This window comes from Neolamprologus multifasciatus, chromosome 4 (genome assembly GCF_963576455.1).
Source record: "Neolamprologus multifasciatus chromosome 4, fNeoMul1.2, whole genome shotgun sequence".
Classification (NCBI taxonomy): domain Eukaryota; kingdom Metazoa; phylum Chordata; class Actinopteri; order Cichliformes; family Cichlidae; genus Neolamprologus; species Neolamprologus multifasciatus.
Window position 1 is genome coordinate 4,726,952 of NC_140442.1, and position 21,209 is coordinate 4,748,160.

Sequence of the window (21,209 nt, forward strand, 5' to 3'; positions counted from 1 at the left end):
CAATTTTCGTGGGTCGGACAGAAAATGTCCTGCAATAGTAGAATGGCTTATTGTTTGTGTTTATTACGACGTAATACAATCTAAAGCTTGGCCCTTAAATTTGTCATCTCAGTAATTAAAACTTAAAATAAATTATTTAAAGGTTATGCATATAAATTGTTTAAATAGCAAAATTTCAATCCTGAAGCATTAACCTAATGCACGGAGTTCCTCACTGTGAGCTTTAGTGTAATTAACAGTGCAGGAGGGTTTCAGGCAGGTTTTAGTGTCGCTGCTGATGAGCGCATCCTGACTGTGTACTAACAGTGTGATTGTGTGAAATGCTTTCCAGCAGCCAAATAGAGGCAGAGGCCGCTGTACAAGAAAACACTCCCCTCTGCACGTCGTAGTAAACCCAGGGTATGGATAGGCTCCGCCCATAAAAGGGTCTGACCAATCACAGAGCTTAAAACAAAGCCCTCTGGTTTGATTTGTAAAATTGACCTTGACCTAAGCGAATGGCGCAGCGCAAGGGGCGTGGCTAACAGCTAGTTCGGTTGCATTGGACGTCGCTCATCATCAACTTTTGCTACTAGACGAGCCTGTAAAAGCTAGTTAGCGGCTACAAAACACACATATTTCGTGTCTCAATCGTTCCCCGGTGTCGTGCATTTGTCCCCCTTTTAAAATTTCGGCTGGGACCCGGAGTCGTGAAGGAGCAGTAAAATTCCATAAGCGACGAGGAGACTCCATCTTCGGGGAGAGCCAGCGAGGCGGCAGAGAGCTAGCGGGCTTCGCTGCTGCTGCTAGGCTAACTTTGCTCCAGCCAGCAGAGCGAGAGCCGGAGCAGAGCGAGTGAGCGGCTTGCTGCTAAACGGTCAACCTGACGATACTTTCGTTGACTACAAAAGACTCCCAGGTAGGTTTGGGAAGCCCGCATAGGTGTGTCAAGCATGCATCGATGCGCTGGCTTTCATCAGCGCTGCGATGCAATCCTGTTACTGTAGCTGCAGGCCATAGCGCTAGCTCCCTCCGTCCCTCAGCTGATAACATATTTACCCTGCTAAGCTAATGGACTGGAAGCCCGTAGAAACACAGCCACATTCCTTTCTCACGCAACGATTTTATACTGTTCTTCATCATGATGCAACTCAGCAGCAGACCGGTTATATACGCAGATATCAGGGCACCGGTGAGAAATTTAATGCAGGTGTTGTGTGATGTGCAGAAATGCAAAACTCGTAGCTGATTTTGGTTTGTTGTTGTTGTTGCTGCTGCTGCTGCTGTCACAGCGTTACTTTGATGCCTGTGGTTTCAGCATGCGGATGGTGGGAGGCGATGGACGGAAGCACTAGAATGAGTGTGAAGGAGCTGTGTGAGACGGATGACCTGGCCACCCGCTTGGTGCTGGACCCTCTGCTGGGCTTCAGCACCCACAAAATGAACATCAGGTAATCTGACACACAATACAGCAATTATGGAGTCCAGTGACTACCCAGTGCTATGGTATGGCTGGCAAAGAGTGTGATCACTGCTGTTTTGCTGGCTTTTTTAAGGCTTGATTTCTTAGATTTTTGGTTGGGTGGAAAAAATACTAAAGCAGAAGAAAGCAACTGATCTAAACTAATAATCCCACAATAGGGTTAAGGGGTGAATTTCATTTTACAGTGAAATATAAAAATAAATAAATATGAGGGTGAAAGAGAAACCATAACATGAGCGCTCACGTAAGGTGTACCTGATATCCTGTACTGGTGTTTTTTGTGCATCATCAAAATAATATTGGTCCGGTTTTAGCTTTGCACCTGACCAATCACATTGTTGTGATGTCATAGCTTTGCAACTTGAGAAAAAAAAAAGACTGTTATGATGACGTAGGAACAAAACCCACATGTGGATATCAGATTGCGCTCCATTTCAACATTTCATTAATATTTCTTTATGTCAACAGCCGATTGTGTTGCGTTACATCAGTTTTGTGCTGGGAAAATGTCAAAAAAAAAAAAAAAAAATTAACAAAGAGCTGAAAAGACTTTAAAGCATGTCAGTTATTATTTATAATGTCAGTGTTTGTTTCCCCAACACAAAGGGGGAATTAATAACAATAAAGAAATATTATTAACAGAAAAACAATATTGACTCAAACTGTTATTTAAACGCTCAAGCAGCCGAGCTATTTTAGCGTCTGAAATGACAAAGCGGGGTCATGACTCATACTTCATACAGGAATAGAGCAATAATAGGTCTGCTTGTGGTTATCATACTGTTTCCTTTACATGTAGCAGATCTTGTTAAATCCACCAATGCTTTTACTTATGTGTGTCCATATTGTTGTGTAATAAATAGTAACATTAGATGAACCGGTGACGCCTTCATCAACAGCAACTTACAGTGAAGTTTTCTTAATCAGGCTTTTTCTTCAGCCTTTGTTACTTCCAGGCTTCTGTTTAAAACAAAATCTTAACACGTATGTTGTTTTGATGTGTGTGGGTTTGTGCAGAAACATTCAAATTATTTATGTCACTTTTGCCAACTAATTTCTGTCAGTTGAGCTGTTTTACTTCAGGTGTTCAAGTGTCTGCCTCAAGGCTTCTGCAGCAGTAAACGGTGCTGCTGTAGTTCTGTTAGTCATGGTTGACTGCAGACCATTACAATGTCGAGATTAGAAGTGGAAAATAAAAGGAGAGTCTGTAATTTTATAAAAAATACATACATTTCCAGGGTCATAAATGACTTTCCATTATCCTCCCAACACCAGTCGGCTAATTCCTGTTATTTGAAAGGTGGGGGAAAAAAAGCTTTACATTTTCCATCCATCCGCTTCCGCTTATCCTTTTCAGGGTCGCGGGGGGCGCTGGAGCCTATCCCAGCTGTCATAGGGCGAGAGGCGGGGTACACCCTGGACAGGTCGCCAGTCTGTCGCAGGGCTAACACACAGGGACAGACAACCATTCGCACTCACATTCATTCGCACATTCACACCTAGTGACAATTTGGATTATCAATTAACCTATCCCCACAAGCTGCATGTCTTTGGACTGTGGGAGGAAGCCGGAGTACCCGGAGGGAACCCACGCAAACACGGGGAGAACATGCAAACTCCACACAGAAAGACCCCGGCCTGATGTTGGAATTGAGCTCAGGACCTTGCTGTGCGGCAACAGTGCTAACCACCGTGCCACCGTGCTGCCTAGCTTTGTTAAAGTAAATCATTAGAAATATCACTACAGCGCACAAAAATGTGCAGTTTGAGTTCTAATTTAACTTTCTTTGGGCACTTGAAGGTTAATCATCAGTCCAGAATTTCGCAATCCATGCATTCCTATTAAAGCGGCCCCTGAGCTCTATAAAACTTTAAGAATACCAGGTGGTTCTGATTATGCTTTAATGCAGTGACACCTCAGGCCAACTGCGAAACCTGGACGTTCAGTGAAAGTTAATATATAATAACGATGAGTGGCCGAATAAAAGCTCACACCTCAGCAGTCATTAGAGAAACTCATTAAAAAGAAAAACCTGAATTTTACTTCAATGGAGGCGTACGCAGCAGCATCAGTAAACTGCTGTTCATTTTCCCGGGAAGAAAAACAAGATTTTTCACGGGTAGTTTGACAACTGCTTATTTTAAAGCAGTTTTAATGAATGAGTTTGTTAAGTGTTTGTAAAATTCTGGGTGTTTTTCCTGCATGAAATGTATTTAAATCCACTTTAAAATGAATAATTGAAATTAATATAAGAACAGAAAAATGCATAGGCTTTTATTAAACAAGGTAACGTAAACTCTTTGCTCCATCTACATCCTGACCAGTCATACTTATGGGTGCAGCGACCTCCCAGAGGGCCGTGGAAAAACCCTGTGTGCACCTGTTGTGCATGTTTTGGTGCATCTGTGTTAAATACAGAAGTGAAGGAAGGTTAGATTTCTGAGAAAGATGCTCAGATATTTATTAATTGTTATTGTAGCTTATAAGAACAGAACTGTGGAACATTTAGTCCAAATATTTTTAACTGTGAGCTGATTTGGGTGATTTTTTTCTTTTTTTTTCTTAAAGTTGATGGTTCAAAAATATATTTGGATGCTATATCTAAAATTCAGTGTTAAAAGGAAGCTTCTTAGACTCTTCTTATATCTGTCCCTCTGTCTTTGTGCAGCCCCCCACCAGAGATCCGACGTTGGGGTAACCTCAAAGAGACGCTTTTGCGGTTTCAGCGTACGCACGACTTCAACGCTACGTTTGAGGCTCTAACGGTGGGCGAGCTGGCTGGTGACTACTTTAATGCTTTGGGGAGCCATCGACAGGAGCTGCTGAGACAACATGTATGCATAAAACAAAAAATGTTTGTTATCATTTGACTTTATCGTCTATGTTCGGCGTGTATGTGTTTATCACCGATACTTGGATTTGTCGCTCGAGTGTAACATCACAATCAAAGACCGTGTGTGATGTCTGCAGGTTTATCGCTACCTCAGTGCCTTCCTGTTGGATAGCGGTGTCAAGATAGAGTCCTGTGACAGATACTCCTCAGAGACCAACGGAGCCAAGATAACCTCAACTAGGCACTGGTATTCACACGCAGCAGCGTCACGAGCTGCCACTGCAGCAGCACTGCGTCCTGCACGGTGTTGTTTTTTTACAACTGAAAATGTGATGCCTGAATCGTTCCTCGGCAGGTTTGTGGGAGAGCGGGTGGAGGTCCTGCTGGGCTGCATAGCAGAGCTGAGTCCTGCTGACAGTGCCGTGCTGAGGGCGGGAGTCAATGACTTCAGCGTGATGTATTCCACACGCAAACGCTGCGCTCAGCTCTGGCTCGGGCCTGCAGCTTTCATTAACCACGGTGAGTGTGTTTACCTTCGAGACTAGTGGTTGTACACATATATATGCATCTTAATGGAAATCTAGGCCATGCCTTCAGTATTACACTGTAGTTACTCTCAAAGTGGGCCTACTGTGTTTGTCTCTATATGTGTGCTGTTACAGTGATACTGATTTGCATTGAGCATGCCAGAGTTTCAGATAGTGTGCAAGCAGTCCTTTCAAAATTCAGAGATCTCAAATAGGATTTCAGGTTCAGATCATTTCACTTTGATTTATTATGATGAAGGTTTGGGGAAATTAACTTCAATATTTATTTAGAAATTAACTTTTTGTGTGTATTTTTTTTTTAGTCTGTGTTTAAAAATGTGTTTAACAAGTTCTCCATGGTGACCAAATTAACTGATTATGATTTTAGCTGTCACTGAGCAACCCTTTATTTAAAGTTTGATTGTAATCATTGCTCAAATTTGAAATGCTGAGGCTGGTGTGCGTACAGTTTACTCTGTGGGCCGAAAGCCGAGGCTTCAGGCTGCTCTGAATGCTCTGTTACAGATACATTTCTGCTCTTTGCTTCTGTTACGATAAAAACAGGGAATATCTTGATCCTTGATCCTTGCGATGAGCAGCCAATCAGAAGATGTTGGCTTAAAAAGAGGAAAATGGAAACTAAAACAGAAGAGGAACTGAGGGGCTTTACCAAAGCTTAATAATAGATGGATAAATATGAATAATTATGAATAAAAAGAAATAAATAAATCATGCAAACCTGTGCTAAATATGGAGCTGGAAATGAGCTTAACCCTTTAAAACCGGTCGGAGCGGGCACGCTCTGTTTTGCGTTACTATTTTTAAATCCCGGTAGCACTGCAACCACGTGAGCTAGCGCAATATTTTTTTTTGCATATGAAACCGGAGGAGTTGTACTTACATCTTATGCCATCAGCTTGTCCTCGGTCACAGTTTCCTTCCACATATAGCTTTGCAAAAACTGCATAAAAAGCACTTGCAGCAACAAAAACACAATATTCCAGAAACACGCTTTGCCGATCCGATCAGCTGTTCATAACACTTCCTACGTCCATCAACATGAACTATCGCATGTCCGCCATGACCTGCCCGAAACCGGAAGTGACGTCATTTTGCGGAAATGTAGTTTTTTACCATCAGGGCCTTATGAGCCTATACTGGTGTTTTTAAAAGTTATGTTTGACTTTATGACTTTCTGTGTCATTTCTGGGAAGCTTAGGACTCATATTGCACTGCTGGAAATAGTTTATTTTGATGCATATGCTGCTTTTTTGCAAATTTGCATTATAATATTTATTTTTGTTTTTCCTCCAGTGTATAAAAATTGGTGTATTTCAAAAATAAAACTATGAAGACACTTAAAATAAATTTCCTGTGGTGGGAAACTATTTTGTGCAACTTTTTTGTATTTACAGTTTTGAGGGATAAGCCTCTTAAATTTCTCTAACTAGAAATATATGTTGAAAAAACAAAAACGATTTTCAATTTTTTTGTAGTTTATTGCACTTTTTTGCAATTTATGTAATTACTATGCACTTAATGCAGACATATTATTAAAATATGGGCTATAATGGTTGTATTGATGTATAGCAACTTGAAATGCTCCCAAAAATGGCTCCACAGCATGTAAAAATATAAAGATAAGCTCTGGCGGACTTGGTTCTATGGTAGGTCTTAAAGGGTTAATAGGCCCACTTTCAGTTCCTTACTCAAGCTGATGAATGTATATAATTCATAGAGTGCACCAAAACAGATTTATCCTGAACTCGGTTTGCACTGCAGTGACGCAGGGATAGCGGTCAATGTTTTGCACCCATGTCTGTGTCTTCATCATAATTATAGTGAGAAATTATAGGTTTCCTCATATGATTTATTGACTTTCTAGTTACAAGAGCGAGAAAATCATGTTAGCAGATGACATGTTGGTGCACAGTAATAAAGATTCAGGAGGTCTTTCATACCTCATGCAATAATTCTTTATTACACAAAACATCTGTCTAGCAGAGAGTAAATTGTCTGAGTTTATTTCGGCCCTGTGTTGTCTCAACACTTCACATCCTGTTATAGTGAACCACCTTAATGTGACATGACATATGCTGTGCATGTTTTCACTGCTGTTTCTTTTTGCTCTATTGAATTTGAACTCTTTTACTTTTCAAGCCACTTTGTCATATTATATTATATTATATTATATTATATCAAGCTTTTTTTTTTAAGCATCTGATTGTATTTCATTTAGATTTAGAGCTTTTCTTTTGCATGTTGTTTGTTTTTTGAACCTTGTTGAGCTGTTTTGTTTTGTCAAATTTTATTTGTGTTGATATATTTTGTATTTGAGGTGTTCTGTTGTAGGTTCTGTTTAATGTTTCAGCTCCATATTTTAAAGAAAACAAAGCATATCTTATCCTAACTGCAATTATGCCAAAGGCTTAGTAAAAACTGGGTCATTTTTTTCCATCAGAGGGCTATCTCTTTATTTCTTTAGTGAAAATAAATCCAATCTAAACCAGTAGATTAGCAAAATGTTGAGATTTTCATTCACTGGTGACCTTATTTATCTTTCTTTTTCTTTGTCCCGTTGCACTGAAGACTGCAAGCCAAACTGCAAGGTAATCTGCAATAATAATTCACTAAAACACTTCAAGTTGAAACATGTTATTTTCATACTAAATGTTTTATTAAGTGCAGATGTAGACCTGCCTTCTGCCTCCTGACTGCTTTGTTGTTGTTGTTGTTTCCCACGGGCCATCCAACCTTTGTCTTTGTCTGTTTTTTTTCCTTCTTTTTCACCCGCCCAGTTCGTCCCTGGTGAGAAGAATATCGCTTGTGTTGAGGTGATTCGACCCATAGCACCTGGGGAAGAGATCACGTGTTACTATGGAGCCAGCTTTTTTGGTGAAGGCAATGAAATGTGTGAATGCTGCACCTGTGAGAGGTACGTCCATTATCTGATCAGACATGGTCTTTGTCAAAGTCTTTTTTTTCTCAACAGATTTTATTCATCTAAGAGATGAAAACTCTGAACTTTTAATCTTTTTTTTAAACTCTTCTTTAGGAATGGAGAGGGTCACTTCAAGCACAGAGGGAAACAGCCTGAAATCGAGGAAACAAAGGACCCCGTGGGCCAAAAGTACCGCCTGAGAGAGCGATATCTTCGTCATCACAGAGAGAGAGGTCACTTCTCTACAAGGCCAGTAACGCCAGGAATACACTCGGGAATCTTTAAAGGTAACCGGTTTGGGATTTTCCTACTAAAGAGCTTTTGGGCTTTCCCCAAAGCACAATCAGAGGGATTGCACATAAAGGGAAAATCCATAGATTTTTATTGAGTAAGGTAACACAATACCTAAACTATATGCAGTCTTGTCGTGCTCAAGGCCACTCAGGAAAAACCCTGATGTTAGTGTGAAAACACACAAATAAACAAAGTTTTTGCATAATTTTTTTTATTAAATCCTATTCAGTTTTATTTATATAGCTCCAAATCACAGAGACAGTTGCTTCGAGGTCCTTTATATTGTAAAGTAAAGACTACATTAATGCAAGCCCCGCAATAATACCTGGTACAGCTTAAATTGTGCCGTGACTGCATTGTTCAGATTAAAATTATTGCTCTGTTTAAAGTATATGCACATTTTCAGCTTTTAATTAAAACTGCAAAGCTGTCACGATATACATTATACATATTGTAAAAATCTACATGGGGGACAGAAATCTGGTTTATAATCAGCGAGTTGACTTTTATACCACTTTAAAACTTGGATCATCTGCTGCTGAGAAGTCATCTTAGCAAGTGGTCACCTGTTAACGAAAAACTTGATCCTACTATTTGTGTCCAGATGAGAGTGTGGAACAGTGGCAGTGCAATTATCCATAACCTGTAAAATATTGTGCCTTAAAAAGGGTCTACTATTAAATATTTGTGCAGCTATCACATGACATATATAATATAAAATCTCCAAACTTGTTTACTTATTCTACTAAATCGATACACTAAATAAATCCAGATGTTTTAATATCCTTTTGTTCTTATCTGTTTGCTTTAGGTAGCATACGCATGCTTATGCAATCATATAAATAAAGGATTTATTATGTGGGGTTTAGAATAATTAGATGGGATCTTCCTCGGGGACAGCCAACATAAACATTATGAGGGACCACTCACAAATGGATCCTCATTAAAACATTTATATTTATCAGAAGTTATTCAATAATCTGTGTCGATGATTAATAACAATGGAGCTTTAGTTGTGATTAGACTCGGATTTTAAGAGGATTTTAATTCAAATGACAATTTTGGCTTCCAGCAATCATGAAAAGATGGTAATCAGGATGAACTAAATTACTTTTCATCATTTATTTTTGCTACAAAGCTCTCATTTTTTCTTGTCGTATGAATCAAGTTCAACCTTTTAGAAGCTCAACCTCACCCAGTTTTGTTGAGCTCTACCCAAGATGTTTGAAAGTGAGCCCTTGCTCAGTGAAATCTGCCTAGGAGGAGTAAATGTAATGAAAGTTTTTTCCTGCAGCTCTGAGGGCCTCTTACTTGATCTTCTTTTGCAGGCCTTTCTCATGGGAGCCTGTGGGCAGGCAAAGAGTGGCGGTTATTCTTGTGTAACGGGCTTTATAGTCAAGAAAACAATCCCTTAAACTGGTCCCCTACCAAAGGACAACAACCCTAACCCGCCTCTTTTCTCAGTTTATATTAGCTATTCTTCCTTTAAAGAACTTCTAGGGAACCACTGTTTGGTTTTTTTTAGGTTTGTTCAAGCATTTATTTAAATCAGGGATCTCAAACTCATTTTATACAAAGGGCCACAAACATAAGCCACCAGTGCATACAGAGAGGTTTAACTACACATTGAAGAATGAAGTGCAGTTCCAACAGTATTTCCACGTGCTATAGAAATGCTTATGTAGTAGACGAAAGAAATCTTTCAGCTTTGGGCTTAAATTTTAAGAAATAAATGTGTAGAAATTGCCTGGAGTGTCCTGTAATTATAAAACACACAAATTCTGTTCACAGAAAATATTCTTTTGTACGTGGATTATTGTAAGTAGTGAGAAAGAGGAACTGTTTTTGTTATGCGATTGTTTATCTATTACTTAATTACTGTTGTGGAGTATGATTGGCCACAGGGAGGTCTTTATCAGCAGAAAAAGCTGTAAAACACATTTAAGTTCAACAATTCACGCCCTTCACATTTTCCAAAGCTATCCAGTGAGTGTATTAGAGTCTTTGTTGGGGGGGATTCTGGTGCCCGGACCTTACGTTTGACGTCCATTATTTAGATTTTCAAGTGGGTCGATAACTGAAAAAATGTAATTTTACCTCCTGTTAGAAACAAACTGTTATGTGTTCCACTGTTTCAGAGTAAACATGCTTTGTTTCCTTCTTTTTTTTAACAAAAAGAAAATGCTACAACGTCTTGATGCATTTTGCAGTTGTTGTCTTCACAAGTTTGATTTACACTATAGACCAGACTCTGCACAGGAAGTTGTTCACAGGGCAGAAAAGCAGAACAATGGGTTTTGTGTAGAGACCAAAAAGTTAATTTGCTTCTTTGTTGCTGTCTCTCTTTCAAAGCCATCCCCTCAAGGAACTCATTCACTCAGCAGATGAGGAGAAATGCCTTGAAGAACAGAAAACTGAGTCAGACAAAGAAGTGGAGACAGGAGAAGCAAAGACGATCAGGAAAGCACCCACTAAAGTCCTCCTCTACAGCCAAGCAGCGGCGAACGGTTCCGCTTTTATCCCAGGTTACTCTAAAGGACCTTAGAGTCAGAGTGCGGCGCCACTCTTTGGATTTTTTACTCAATTGTAAGGATCCAAAAAGCAAAGAAAGGGCACTGCTGCTGCAACTCGAGGAAGTGAGGCCAAAAGATAACAGGCCAAGGGGACTGAACATGACTGGGGAAGAAAGCAGCAACAGTGCGGTGAACTTGAAGCCCTTTACTCTGAATTCCTCCATGTCTGCATGTCAGAAAAGCAGGTCTGCGGTAAGAGGCGCAGGCCTTAATGGGAGGTTTGCAAAAGTGGTGGGCAGGAAGCCCGTTCACATGAGGACCTCTTCAAGAACAAAAAGCAGTGTTCGCACCACGCTCGCACACCAGACGAAGTCCAGTAACACAACTAACACTACAACTGTTTGTCACCCGGTTGAGGGCGACAAAATCTGCAGTGCAATAAAACAAGAGAATGTCGAAACTGCAATCACAGAAAGTCAAAACGGCGCGTGCGGCAGCGGCGCCATCGAAACCAGCGTCGTCACCACGGCTCAAAATCCTGCTGCCAAGCAAACCGAGCGCAAGACTATCAGAGCTTTGTCCACGAGTAACACGGATGGATTGAAGAACACTGGAGACAATCCGCTAATATCTCTGAAGCAATATCTTACAGTCAATCTAACGAGGTTATCGGTGGCACAAAGTTTGGAAGTTGGAGAAAGCTGTGAAGACAGGAAAGTAAGGGTGGAGGTTAGAGGAAGGAGGATGCAGAGCCAGCGCCCAGGCCCAGCGACAGAAAAACGAGCATCCAGATTTCAGCAGAGGCAGGCGAGGAGTTCAGAGGTCTGCACAGCTGACGGTAACAGAGGGGTGAGGGAAATGTCTTTCAAGTCTCTAGATCAAACCAGTGTAAGGAAACGGCATTCGAGCGAGAGCACGGGCGACTTATCCCACAGCGAGAAAAAGAGAAGCGAGAAATTTAGTGAAATACAAACGGCTTCGGTAGATGACAAAGATTTTATAACAAACGAACAGACGGATTTTTTAAAAGGCAAAACAGAAGGGCAGAAATGCAGTAAAAGTAACGGAAACCTAGAAGAAGTGAAAAGGTCTGATTGCAAAATGGTTTCGAGCAAATGTCAAAATAATGTCCAGGATGTTAAAAATACAGCCAAGGGGGTTTGCGCGCAGGAAGGATCGGGACAAATGAGTTTGAGTACGCAGCCAGTAAGTAGGCATGAAGATGATATTGTTATAAAACAGGCAAAGGTTCTGCTATCTGATATTTTAAGAAAAGATAAATCATTAATAGACGGGAGATTAAAGGGAGGTAATGTGGGACGACGGTTTTCTACCTGGGCCTCCAAGGAGAGTGCCGAGGAGGAATCAGAACAAACTGAAATAAATGGAGGCAGGTTCCGGCGTTCAGTGCAGAGGAGGATTTATAGGAGACGAAAGATAAGGCCCAGAGCAGTGAAAGGAAAAGCAGAAGATAAGCCAAGCACCAAGGCACACTTAAGCAAAGACATTACAGCTACAGTTAAGACGGAGTTGAGTCAGGAGAGTTTGGAGCCCAAGTTGCCACAGAGGCACAATGACCCACCGGCCACCTGCCTCAACCCACTACCTCACAAGTCACTGATTTCGGCTAAAACCACGACTAATCCAGACACCAATGCACAAGCGCACGCGCAGTCCAATATACCTCTGAAGAAACGTACATTTCGCAGTTCAGCACTAGATTCTGAACAAAGTCTAAACTCTGCCTTAGATCAGGTTTCTAAAAATGTTACAGAGTTGAAATCGTCTGCAGTGCTGAGGCAGGACCTCGCCCCGTCTTCAGGGGAGAGTAGCAAAGTGAAAAGAGAGAATAAAGTCAGAGTTAGGAGGACAGAAATGCAGCGGTTAGCCCCCAGAAGACACTCTTCTTTTAACAGGGTCCTTCGCTCGAGACCTGCTGAAGCTCAGCGTGGTCATTTAATGAGGAGCGCTCGAAAGTGTAAATTAGAGAGGCTGGATGAGGATGACGCCGGTAAAGCACAGACACTAGAGAGCGAGCGTGCTGAGGACGTAGCTGAAAGTCCGACTTCAGATGAATTTCAGAGTAGAAATCAGGGGAAATTGATGACCCTGGAACAAAGTGGTTTGGAAGACATAAAGCCAGACTTTTTTAAAATTCGGCTTAAGAGGAGAAGAGGGAAAGTATGGGAGATGCAAAGCGCAGGGTTGGAAAACATGGCATTAAAAGCAGAAAAGGGAGATGAGTTGGGGGCATTCGATCCTTTTAAAGCTATTATGGACTCGGTGTCAATTTTAAACATGGAGATGGAGGCAGCTCAGGCTCACGTGCAGGCTAGTAAGAAGTCAAAGAGCAGATTGCATCGTTTGAAAAAAAGAGGAGAGAAGTTGCAAACTATAAATTTCTACACTGGTGCAAAATCAGACAAGGACGTTGAAAATGACAGGGAAAACGTCTGTGGGCCCGATGCGTCTGCCAGCAACGAAGTACGATTCAAAGAGAAAATCGATAAGGACCCCGTGGTTGGAGTCAAGCAGCTGCTAGAAAAAACAGAGAGTCAGAAAAGTGACAGCGCAGCGCTGTCAGCGGCAGCGCTGGAAACCAAAATCGAAGACGGTTTTTCAAAGAGTTCCTGCTTGTTTGAAAGTGGGTCACAAAAAAAGCAAGAGCCGGAACTGGACATAAATGGCTGTCCATTACCGGTAATTAAACTGCGTAGGAAGATGGAGGATATTTGGGAGGTGGATAGTAAAGAGGAGCTCATACAGCCCGATTTAAAAGTAGAGACCATTATTAAGACAGAGACGAAGGGTCACGTTTTAGGTAAACAAAAAGGACTTTCCGATTGTTGCAAGCTCAAAGAAGAGTGCCCATCTTCGGAGAGACTGAACAACAGCTCTCTGAAAACCGAACCGCCACCATTTTCTTTGTCCCTGTCACCGCTGTCGCTGTCCTCGCCCCTCAACGACAATAAAACCGAAGTTATATCCGTAGCTGCAGACAGAATCGCTGAAAGGCCAGAGATGATCAGCGGAGGAAGGAAACAGAGGCACAAAATGGACAGAACACACAAGTGTGGGCCTGTCGAAACACCCACCACTTGCCTTAGTCACACTCTTCAGCAAATTGATAACAGTCTCTCTCGGCTTTCCGAGGGCTTGTGTTCATCTCAGACGTTGGAAAAGCCCACAGCCTCTTCTAATTCTGTCATCCAACCCCCGTCCCAGTCTCCTCCATTTGCAACAGCAGATAACATGCTTACCAGCGAGCCCAGCTTCACAAACTGCTGTGATGACATTCTTGACTTTCAGTGTCTCAACTTTGAGGGCTATTACCAGCCACAGAACATGCTTCCATCTTCCCCATCAGATCTGTGTTCCCTGGATCCTCCTACAGATCCTTTCAGCAGTCCCCTCTCTCACAGCCCCACCGACACGTGGACCACGGAAACGCCATACCTTGGCCCTCCCAGTCCTGGAAATAACTTTACCAGTGAGGATTTGCAGTTTTTTCCAGGCCTAATGCCTTCCAAAAGTGAGTCAGTTCCTCTGGAATGTGAAGCAAAGGATACCTCCAAAGACAGAAACCCACCCAACACCAGTTTCAGTTATTCAGCTCTGGGCAACCCCGACTTGGCGGCTAAAGATCGAATTATAAGTAAAAATCCAGGAATGAGGTTTTCCAAAGAAGACTTAAAAAATCAGTCTTTCATGGCACCCAATAAGCCCCGTTTTATGGGTGGGTCATCGTCTTCGGTTACAACTCAAAGCCCTGTTACTTTACCCCACCCTGCCATGAACATAAAGCCAAGCACCAGCCAATCAAGAACCCAGGCTAACCTCAAAACCCAGGGTCCCTTCCATCGTATGACCATTCCCAATAAATCCCAGTCGTTTTCCAGCAATCAGCCAAACGCAGTTAGACCAGTGTCCCAGAGCTGCTTAACAAAGCCCGTACAGTCGTCTCAAATGTCTAACAAATTCCTCTCTCCTCAGCTCTTCACTGTGAAAAATCCCAACCCTCCCGACAATCCATTCAACTTTCCCGAGAAAACCTCGACAGTTATTCACAGGGTGCTCAAGTATCAGGGGGGCAACCAGAGTCAGAACTTGTACAGCGCACCTTGCAAAGACGCCACGGCTGCCGGCAGCCCGACCGTCTCGTCCAGAATGCTAGGTGCAAAATCAGGTGCTATGGAGAAAACCCAGCAGAGTCCAAAGTTCTGCTTTACTGCAGACAGTCATCAGAAAGGCAACTTGTCTGTTCAGGGGTTCGAAAAGGACGTTCACCTCGCTTCCTCCAACAGGTCCAACATTCATTTCAATAAACCCAACTCCTCAATTTCTCATTCTTATAGTAAAGCTAAGATGTCATCAGACAAACATGAAAGTGCCGAAGCCAACATGGCATACAAAAACTTTTCTATCTTGCCGAGGCAGTTCTACTTTCCTAGTAAAATGTCCGACGGTTATTCAGCACCGCACGAGAAAAGCATGAAACAGGATAAATCCGCTACGCCGACCTCAGACAAACACCAGCCGTGTTACACTCAGCAAGACCCCTTTGATTTCAGTTTTGGCACTTCTCTTTCGCCCATGTCTCAGCACAACAGCCCCCAAGTGGTTCACAATACACCACCTGCTACACCAGCACCAGCAAACAAGTCCTCCGCCCCCTCAGCCTCGTTCCCTTACGGCTATCAAGGTCCTCCTTACGTACTAAACTTCAGCGGAGACCATTCTTTGACCCTGGGTCTCAGGGATGGTGCTGAAGGCTACCCAGGACTGGGCTCGACAAACTACACCTACCACTGCCTGATGGAGCCTTCGGGCACACAGGGGCGGCTGGTCGTCGAGCCCTGTGGACCCCAGCTCTCCAACCCAGCTTCTCTGGCTGGATTTTCAGGGCTCAAAGGTCACGACGAGCACTGCAGGAAGGATATGCAGCAGCAGTGCCACGCTGGGGATCACCAAGGCACATCACACTATGGACCTGTTACAACATCTCACTCCATGGGTGCCACAAAACCCAAGAGGGTGAGGTTAGTGGTGACAGACGGCACAGTGGACTTAGATCTTCAGTACTCGGACTGAATTAGTCTCCCAATCCCAGAATACAATTGGGAATATATCGTGTCTGTTGCACACACAGATGCGCAAAAACAGTTTTGTAAGAAAAAAAAAAGCTTTTAAAACTGACTGACATTTTTTCAAAATAATAATTTTAATTGACTGATAATGCTAACATGTACAGGGTTTTATGTAAAGCAAAAGTACGAGTGTTTTAATTGCTGTCCGATTTTTTTTCTCAAATAGTATGTCCACTAAAATTTCCTTAGATTACCAAATTTCCAGTGTATAAATAAAACAAAGCATTAAATATATTTGTGTCTGGGAGGCCCTGTAAACATTTAAAGCCCTCTTCGTGTACTGTAACATAGATGTATGCATTTTTCTACACCCCGTAAGGCAGTAGAGGCAGGAGCCACCGTCACCGGTTGCTGGTACTTGTATTGGTGATTTTAAAAAGGCAGCTTTGTGCCTCAGTCTTTGATATGTTCTTGTGACTTTTTGAAGTACCCATTGAAACACCCTCTACCCTCAATTTTATACTCACAGTAAGCTTTTCTCACTTGGTGTGTGTTTGTGCGTGCGGGTGTGCGGGTGTGCGTGTGCATGCATTTGACAGGCAGACCTGCAGGTGTCGAGGGATCAAAGTGTAAGGTGTGCGTCGCCGCACCCGATCACGCGACTGTCGCTTTGCCAGGTTTAGGTAGAATCGTTAGCGCGTGAACGAAAGGCTCGTGCATGAACCAGTGTACAGTTAGCGACTTCATCGTAGGACAGTTTTCCTGGGCGACGACGGGTTTCATCGGTGTCCCGGTGTGGACGAGCGACTGAGTGAGGAACTGCGATTTGGTTTTTTCTTGCTAAATGAATCGACATCTCTAACAAGGCTTCATCCAGGTGGCAGACTAAGTGACAATCTTCTCACTTTTGTCCTTTATTTGGTCTCTTTTTCGAAGAAGGAACCGAAGGAAACAATGGCGCAGCAGTTACTAATATTCTGTCGTTGCTGATGGAGCTACGCATCCGTAGGTGTTCATATTGTAACCGCAGTTATTTGCTGTCGTTGGAGTCACGTTGTGTCATTACTGTGTTTTACATCAGTGAGTGGGAGCATTCAGTGTGACTGCACAGCCTTACATTACTACCATCAAAATGTACTGTCTTGATATGGAAAGGCCAATTATTTATTTTAATATCCTCATTCTTGAAAAGGTGCTTTAATGTAATTTATATTTCACATTGATTGTTCAAGCTATTAAATGTTTGTATTATTATTTAATGGGACAAAATACTGAGCTGAATATTTACACTGAGTATTTAAATTCAAAGCTTTTCACATCTTATCCAGTTTTTCAGTTGTTACAGGTGAAATGTTCTCTTTCTTATTGGCAGTTAGTCTCATTGAAAGTCTGCTGTAGAAAATGTACAAATGTAGCCTATATCATTAAAGACACTTAATTCTTTTTTTGGTATTTTCTTTTTTTTACTGCTTCTTGTATTTTTTTGTTGAACAGCAGTGGGAAACCATTCAGAAACTACAATCTGCTCCAGCTGGCTGATTCTCAACATAAATGGGTCTTTTTTCATTTTCCCTTAGATGCACGCATCTTCCAAACTTCAAAAAGGGTTCCCATGCGTTTATATGAAAGTATAATAGTATAATTTGCTCTGTTAGTTTATTTTAATCCCTTTACAGTGGAAAAAAAAATGGGGAAAGCACAAACTGTATATAAAAATGGACGTAGCCATCACAATGTGACCCTGCTGCATTTTGAAGGCTCAGTGTTAGCGTTTTACCCACATCCATGTTGGTATTTTGGAGCTAGTTATAGTGTAGCAGATAACATTAGAGGAAAACGGTTCACAGGTGGATACTAAGTACCAGAATTAGTATATAACCTCTCTTTTTGATAAAGGGCCATTAGGCACCCAACTCAAGCTCAGGAGTTTTTCAGTGACAGAAATGAGCTTCCACAGTAATGTGCAGTAGCACAAGTAAAAGAAATAAAGAGAGAAAAAATGCTGCTTGTGTGAATGCAAACAGAAAACAAAGTTTTAACATGTGAGTCTATGGAGATTGACGGACTTTTAGACACAGCCTCAAGTAGCTGTTAAAGGAAAAAAGGGCTAAAACAATTCTAACATTTTCCCATCTTGCTGGTTTTCTCAAGGGCCCATGTAATCATTTAGTCCATTAAACATCTTGTCAGGGTTGTACCTTATTGTATCATTTGTTCTGCGTCCCCTGATTTAATCATCTTGCCGTTAGTCTGTCTGTTGTCCGTTGTTTAAAGATCTTTCACTTCCTGCCCGCTACAAGGAGCCAGCAGCTGCTTTTCTTAGCACTAGGAGCAAACAAATGCACCCAGTCCTCTAAACTGGAATCAGGAAACCCAATATTTATCCTGGAAATCCCCAACCACCTTTTAAAGTAGTTTAGAATTATTTAGTATCAGTCTGGTTTATGGTCTAAATGAAACCGTTTCAGTTTATCCCCTGATGGTTTCGTGCTCATTTTCAACACTTTATGCAGATTTGAGACACAGCACCTTTCGGAAAACCAGGAAGACAACATTTCCTTATAACTGATCAAACCAGCAACACTTCTGAACCTCACAGCTTACATGGTTTTCTGTGTTTTTCCTTCCATGATTATCAACCTGCCTGCTACAGGGAGCCAGCAGCTGCTGATTGTCATCACAGCACCGTGTGAATATGTATTCTGTGGGTAATTATTACAAAAGAATCAGCACTTGCATGAACTTGTTATTCATATTCATGCTCTGGGAGTTAAAAAACAGACCTGCCTGGGACACGTTTGACTTGCTAACTATATAGTTTTGCCTTTCACTTCTTTAATGGTGTTAGACAAATGATCTAATTTTAGAAAAAAAAGTGTTGATTTTACAATACAAGTAAAATATTTCATCTTGTATGAATATACAGCGTGGTGTACTCATCAAAGCATTCAGTCAGAAAAAGAAATTCAAATAATTTAATAAGATTATGTCAAGTGCAAAGAATTCCTTTTTACTGTCAGTTAAAACTCCTTTGCATTCACCTTCGCTTTGCTTCATTTTCTATCCTGCTCTAATTTATTCATCTGGTTAATTTCACAGCTCATGGCCATTGTTCACCCTCCTGTTCAGTGCTCAGCCTTTAGCTCCTTCCTCTCTACCTATGCTTTCATCCTACCAACCAACGCTTTTGCGTTCTTCTCTTCTTCCCCTCCTCTCTTTGAACATATGACCCACTTCTTTCTTTCCAGCTCTCGGTAGCAGACGAGCAGTTAATTCTGTTGCCAACTATAACAGTTTTCTCATAATGAGGACAGAAAAAAGAGAGCGAGCGAGGGGGAGATTATCCGTTATGGCAGTGAGGACACGGTGCAGTTAAAGAGACAAAAAAAAGGGAGAAAACTGTGACAAATTTTAATATTAAAAGACAGTTTTTCAGGCTGTCATAGCTGAATGCACGTTTTTATTCTGCTCAGATTTACGCACCGGTTTGGTTGCATCGAATGATCAATTCATGATGTCACAGGGTGAGTCAGATTCATGTCATCAGCATAATTTCCCCTTTCATGGATTGCATCATTAGGCTCTTAATGCACGTGCGCATGTGTGAGAGGTTGAGGTGGTTTTTAAGTACTTGCTGAGGAAAAATCGGCAGGCATATAAGAAAAACACTGGCTAACCACACATATTATCATGGATCTATTGCAAACGTGTATTTTCGGTAGGTATTTAACTGTTTGTGAGTCTAAGAGGAGAATACGGTGGAATGCAAAGAGATATTAAAAACTGTCGTCATCAACTTCTTTATTTACCATTTTCTGCATGAAAAATTCATCGACAGTGAAAATCTGTTGTTCATCACATCAGGAGCGAGATTTTAGTGTTATGGTGTGAAAATGAAAAGGCACCAAACAACTTTGGGTGAAGACCTATTAGGTCGATCGCTGTGTGCAAGTGACACTAAAATCTGACCAACGCTCCAGATGGAACAGCAATTCTTGTGAACTGCGGACGCAAGGATGACCCAGCTGCACCGCGGTGGGAGCTAATGTTAACAATAGCTTTAAATACATTGCTTAAACACACAAGCAAAATGCAAAGAGAGCAAAAAGCTAAGAGGCGTACAAGAAAACTCCAATTTGCAAAATACAAATTGTGAGTATAATTTATAAATACTAACAGAAGCAATAAAACAATAGAACAGTAAAGATAACACACCAGAAAATTGTAAATGATACACAAACAATAAAATAAGGCAATAAAAAGGGCAATAAAACTTGTTTTAGGAGGAGGTTGACTTCAAGGTAGCTTAACACTTCCTTCTGTATTGTAGAACTGTAAATGTACTTCTCGGCTGCTTAGATGCTGCTCAGCACTGCTTTTTCCTTTGTCTTCTCCCTTATACAAAATACAGCAGACTTCCATTCTGTGGCACATCAAATATTTTCCAGCCAGGGTTTCCACACTTTTAATTATTCATTGACGCGTCCCTTTCATCTTACTCACGCGTACGTCGCAACTCCATTAAACTCAAACTGCAGCACATGCTCAGCGTGCATGCATGTAGACACGTGACGCCATGTTCCCTCTGTTCACCACTCTGGGGATTATAATCTGTCACGTGCATGACAACTGTAGCCCTGCAAAATGGCTGGCTGTGTGAAGATGTTGTAGGATTACATTTGAGTGTAGACTACTGGTGCCATCGTCATCGTCACCAGCAGCAGCGGCAGTGAAGTAGCGAGAAAACACCCCAAGAAACACGTTGAGGCTGAGAAAAGAGGGGAGAGAGAGCTTTGGAGAGGTTATTTCCCAGGTGACAGGTGGCCCAGGCTTCAAATGACCGGCTGCTGGCTGAAGTGTCAGTGCATTAGTGTAAATTATGACTGTAACAAAACCCCATGTGTCCGACAGAGCGAGCTGAATAAATATGTCAGCTGCACAAGATGGGATATTGCTCTGATGTTTATTGTACCTATCTTTCTGTATTAAGTCTGAGTGTTTGCTAAGAAAGCAACTCCACTTTTTCCCGTGTTCAAGCCACGGCCTCATGTGTCTTTATAGATAAAGCATGGCAATACTTCTTTCTTTTTTTTAGCTTACTGGAACTGTTTTTTACTCTTAAGCAGTTGACTCTGTCGGTCCAGCCTGAAGCTGATAAACAAAAACTTGTTAAACAAACCCTTCGATCTGTGCACTCCTCTTCTGCTTTTTCTCTTTGCACATCCTCATTTTTTGTTCACATGTTTTATTTGTATTTATGACATGTGGTGGAGCTGCGTTATCTTTGCTACTAGATTTTATGATTTCTGAGGTCAGATGAGCTTATTGGTGTTTGGCCAACATTTAAACAAGACCTGCTTTAAAATAATGTGACAAGAACGATGCCGTGTTTCTTTTTAAGGTTACCAACCACATAAGTGGTCGAACTGCAGACAGTTTCGCCATGCAGCTTATCATTTTCATAACTAAAGAAACTCATGAATAAAATGGATACTTAGTTGTGTTTGATATTTCAGCTTTGTGCAAAGCCTCTTTCATGCCTCGGGAGTAG

General features: G+C 41.6%; 1 protein-coding gene and 1 long non-coding RNA gene across 2 annotated transcripts in view; one reads left to right on the top strand and one right to left on the bottom strand.

Moving 5' to 3' along the window:
• The window catches only part of LOC146519543 (uncharacterized), a 167,420-nt gene that overhangs the window by 106,587 nt on the left and 39,624 nt on the right, over window positions 1-21,209 (bottom strand). The window lies entirely within an intron of this gene.
• On the top strand, window positions 277-17,101 carry kmt5c (lysine methyltransferase 5C). The gene is made up of 9 exons (XM_085157034.1): window positions 277-898; window positions 1,298-1,430; window positions 4,132-4,297; window positions 4,434-4,543; window positions 4,652-4,815; window positions 7,413-7,432; window positions 7,622-7,758; window positions 7,879-8,051; window positions 10,411-17,101. The coding sequence occupies exons 2-9, from the start codon at window positions 1,318-1,320 to the stop codon at window positions 15,660-15,662; spliced, it is 6,135 nt and encodes a 2,044-aa protein (XP_085013160.1). The 5' UTR covers window positions 277-898; window positions 1,298-1,317; the 3' UTR covers window positions 15,663-17,101.

What these genes read in the sequence shown, in the direction of transcription:
- kmt5c (XM_085157034.1), top strand. Translation starts at nt 1,318, where the DNA reads ATGGACGGAAGCACTAGAATGAGTGTGAAGGAGCTGTGTGAGACGGAT. An exon ending in ATAACCTCAACTAGGCACTG is followed by an intron (nt 4,544 to 4,651) that starts GTATTCACACGC and finishes GTTCCTCGGCAG; the next exon opens with GTTTGTGGGAGAGCGGGTGG. An exon ending in TGCAGCTTTCATTAACCACG is followed by an intron (nt 4,816 to 7,412) that starts GTGAGTGTGTTT and finishes GTTGCACTGAAG; the next exon opens with ACTGCAAGCCAAACTGCAAG.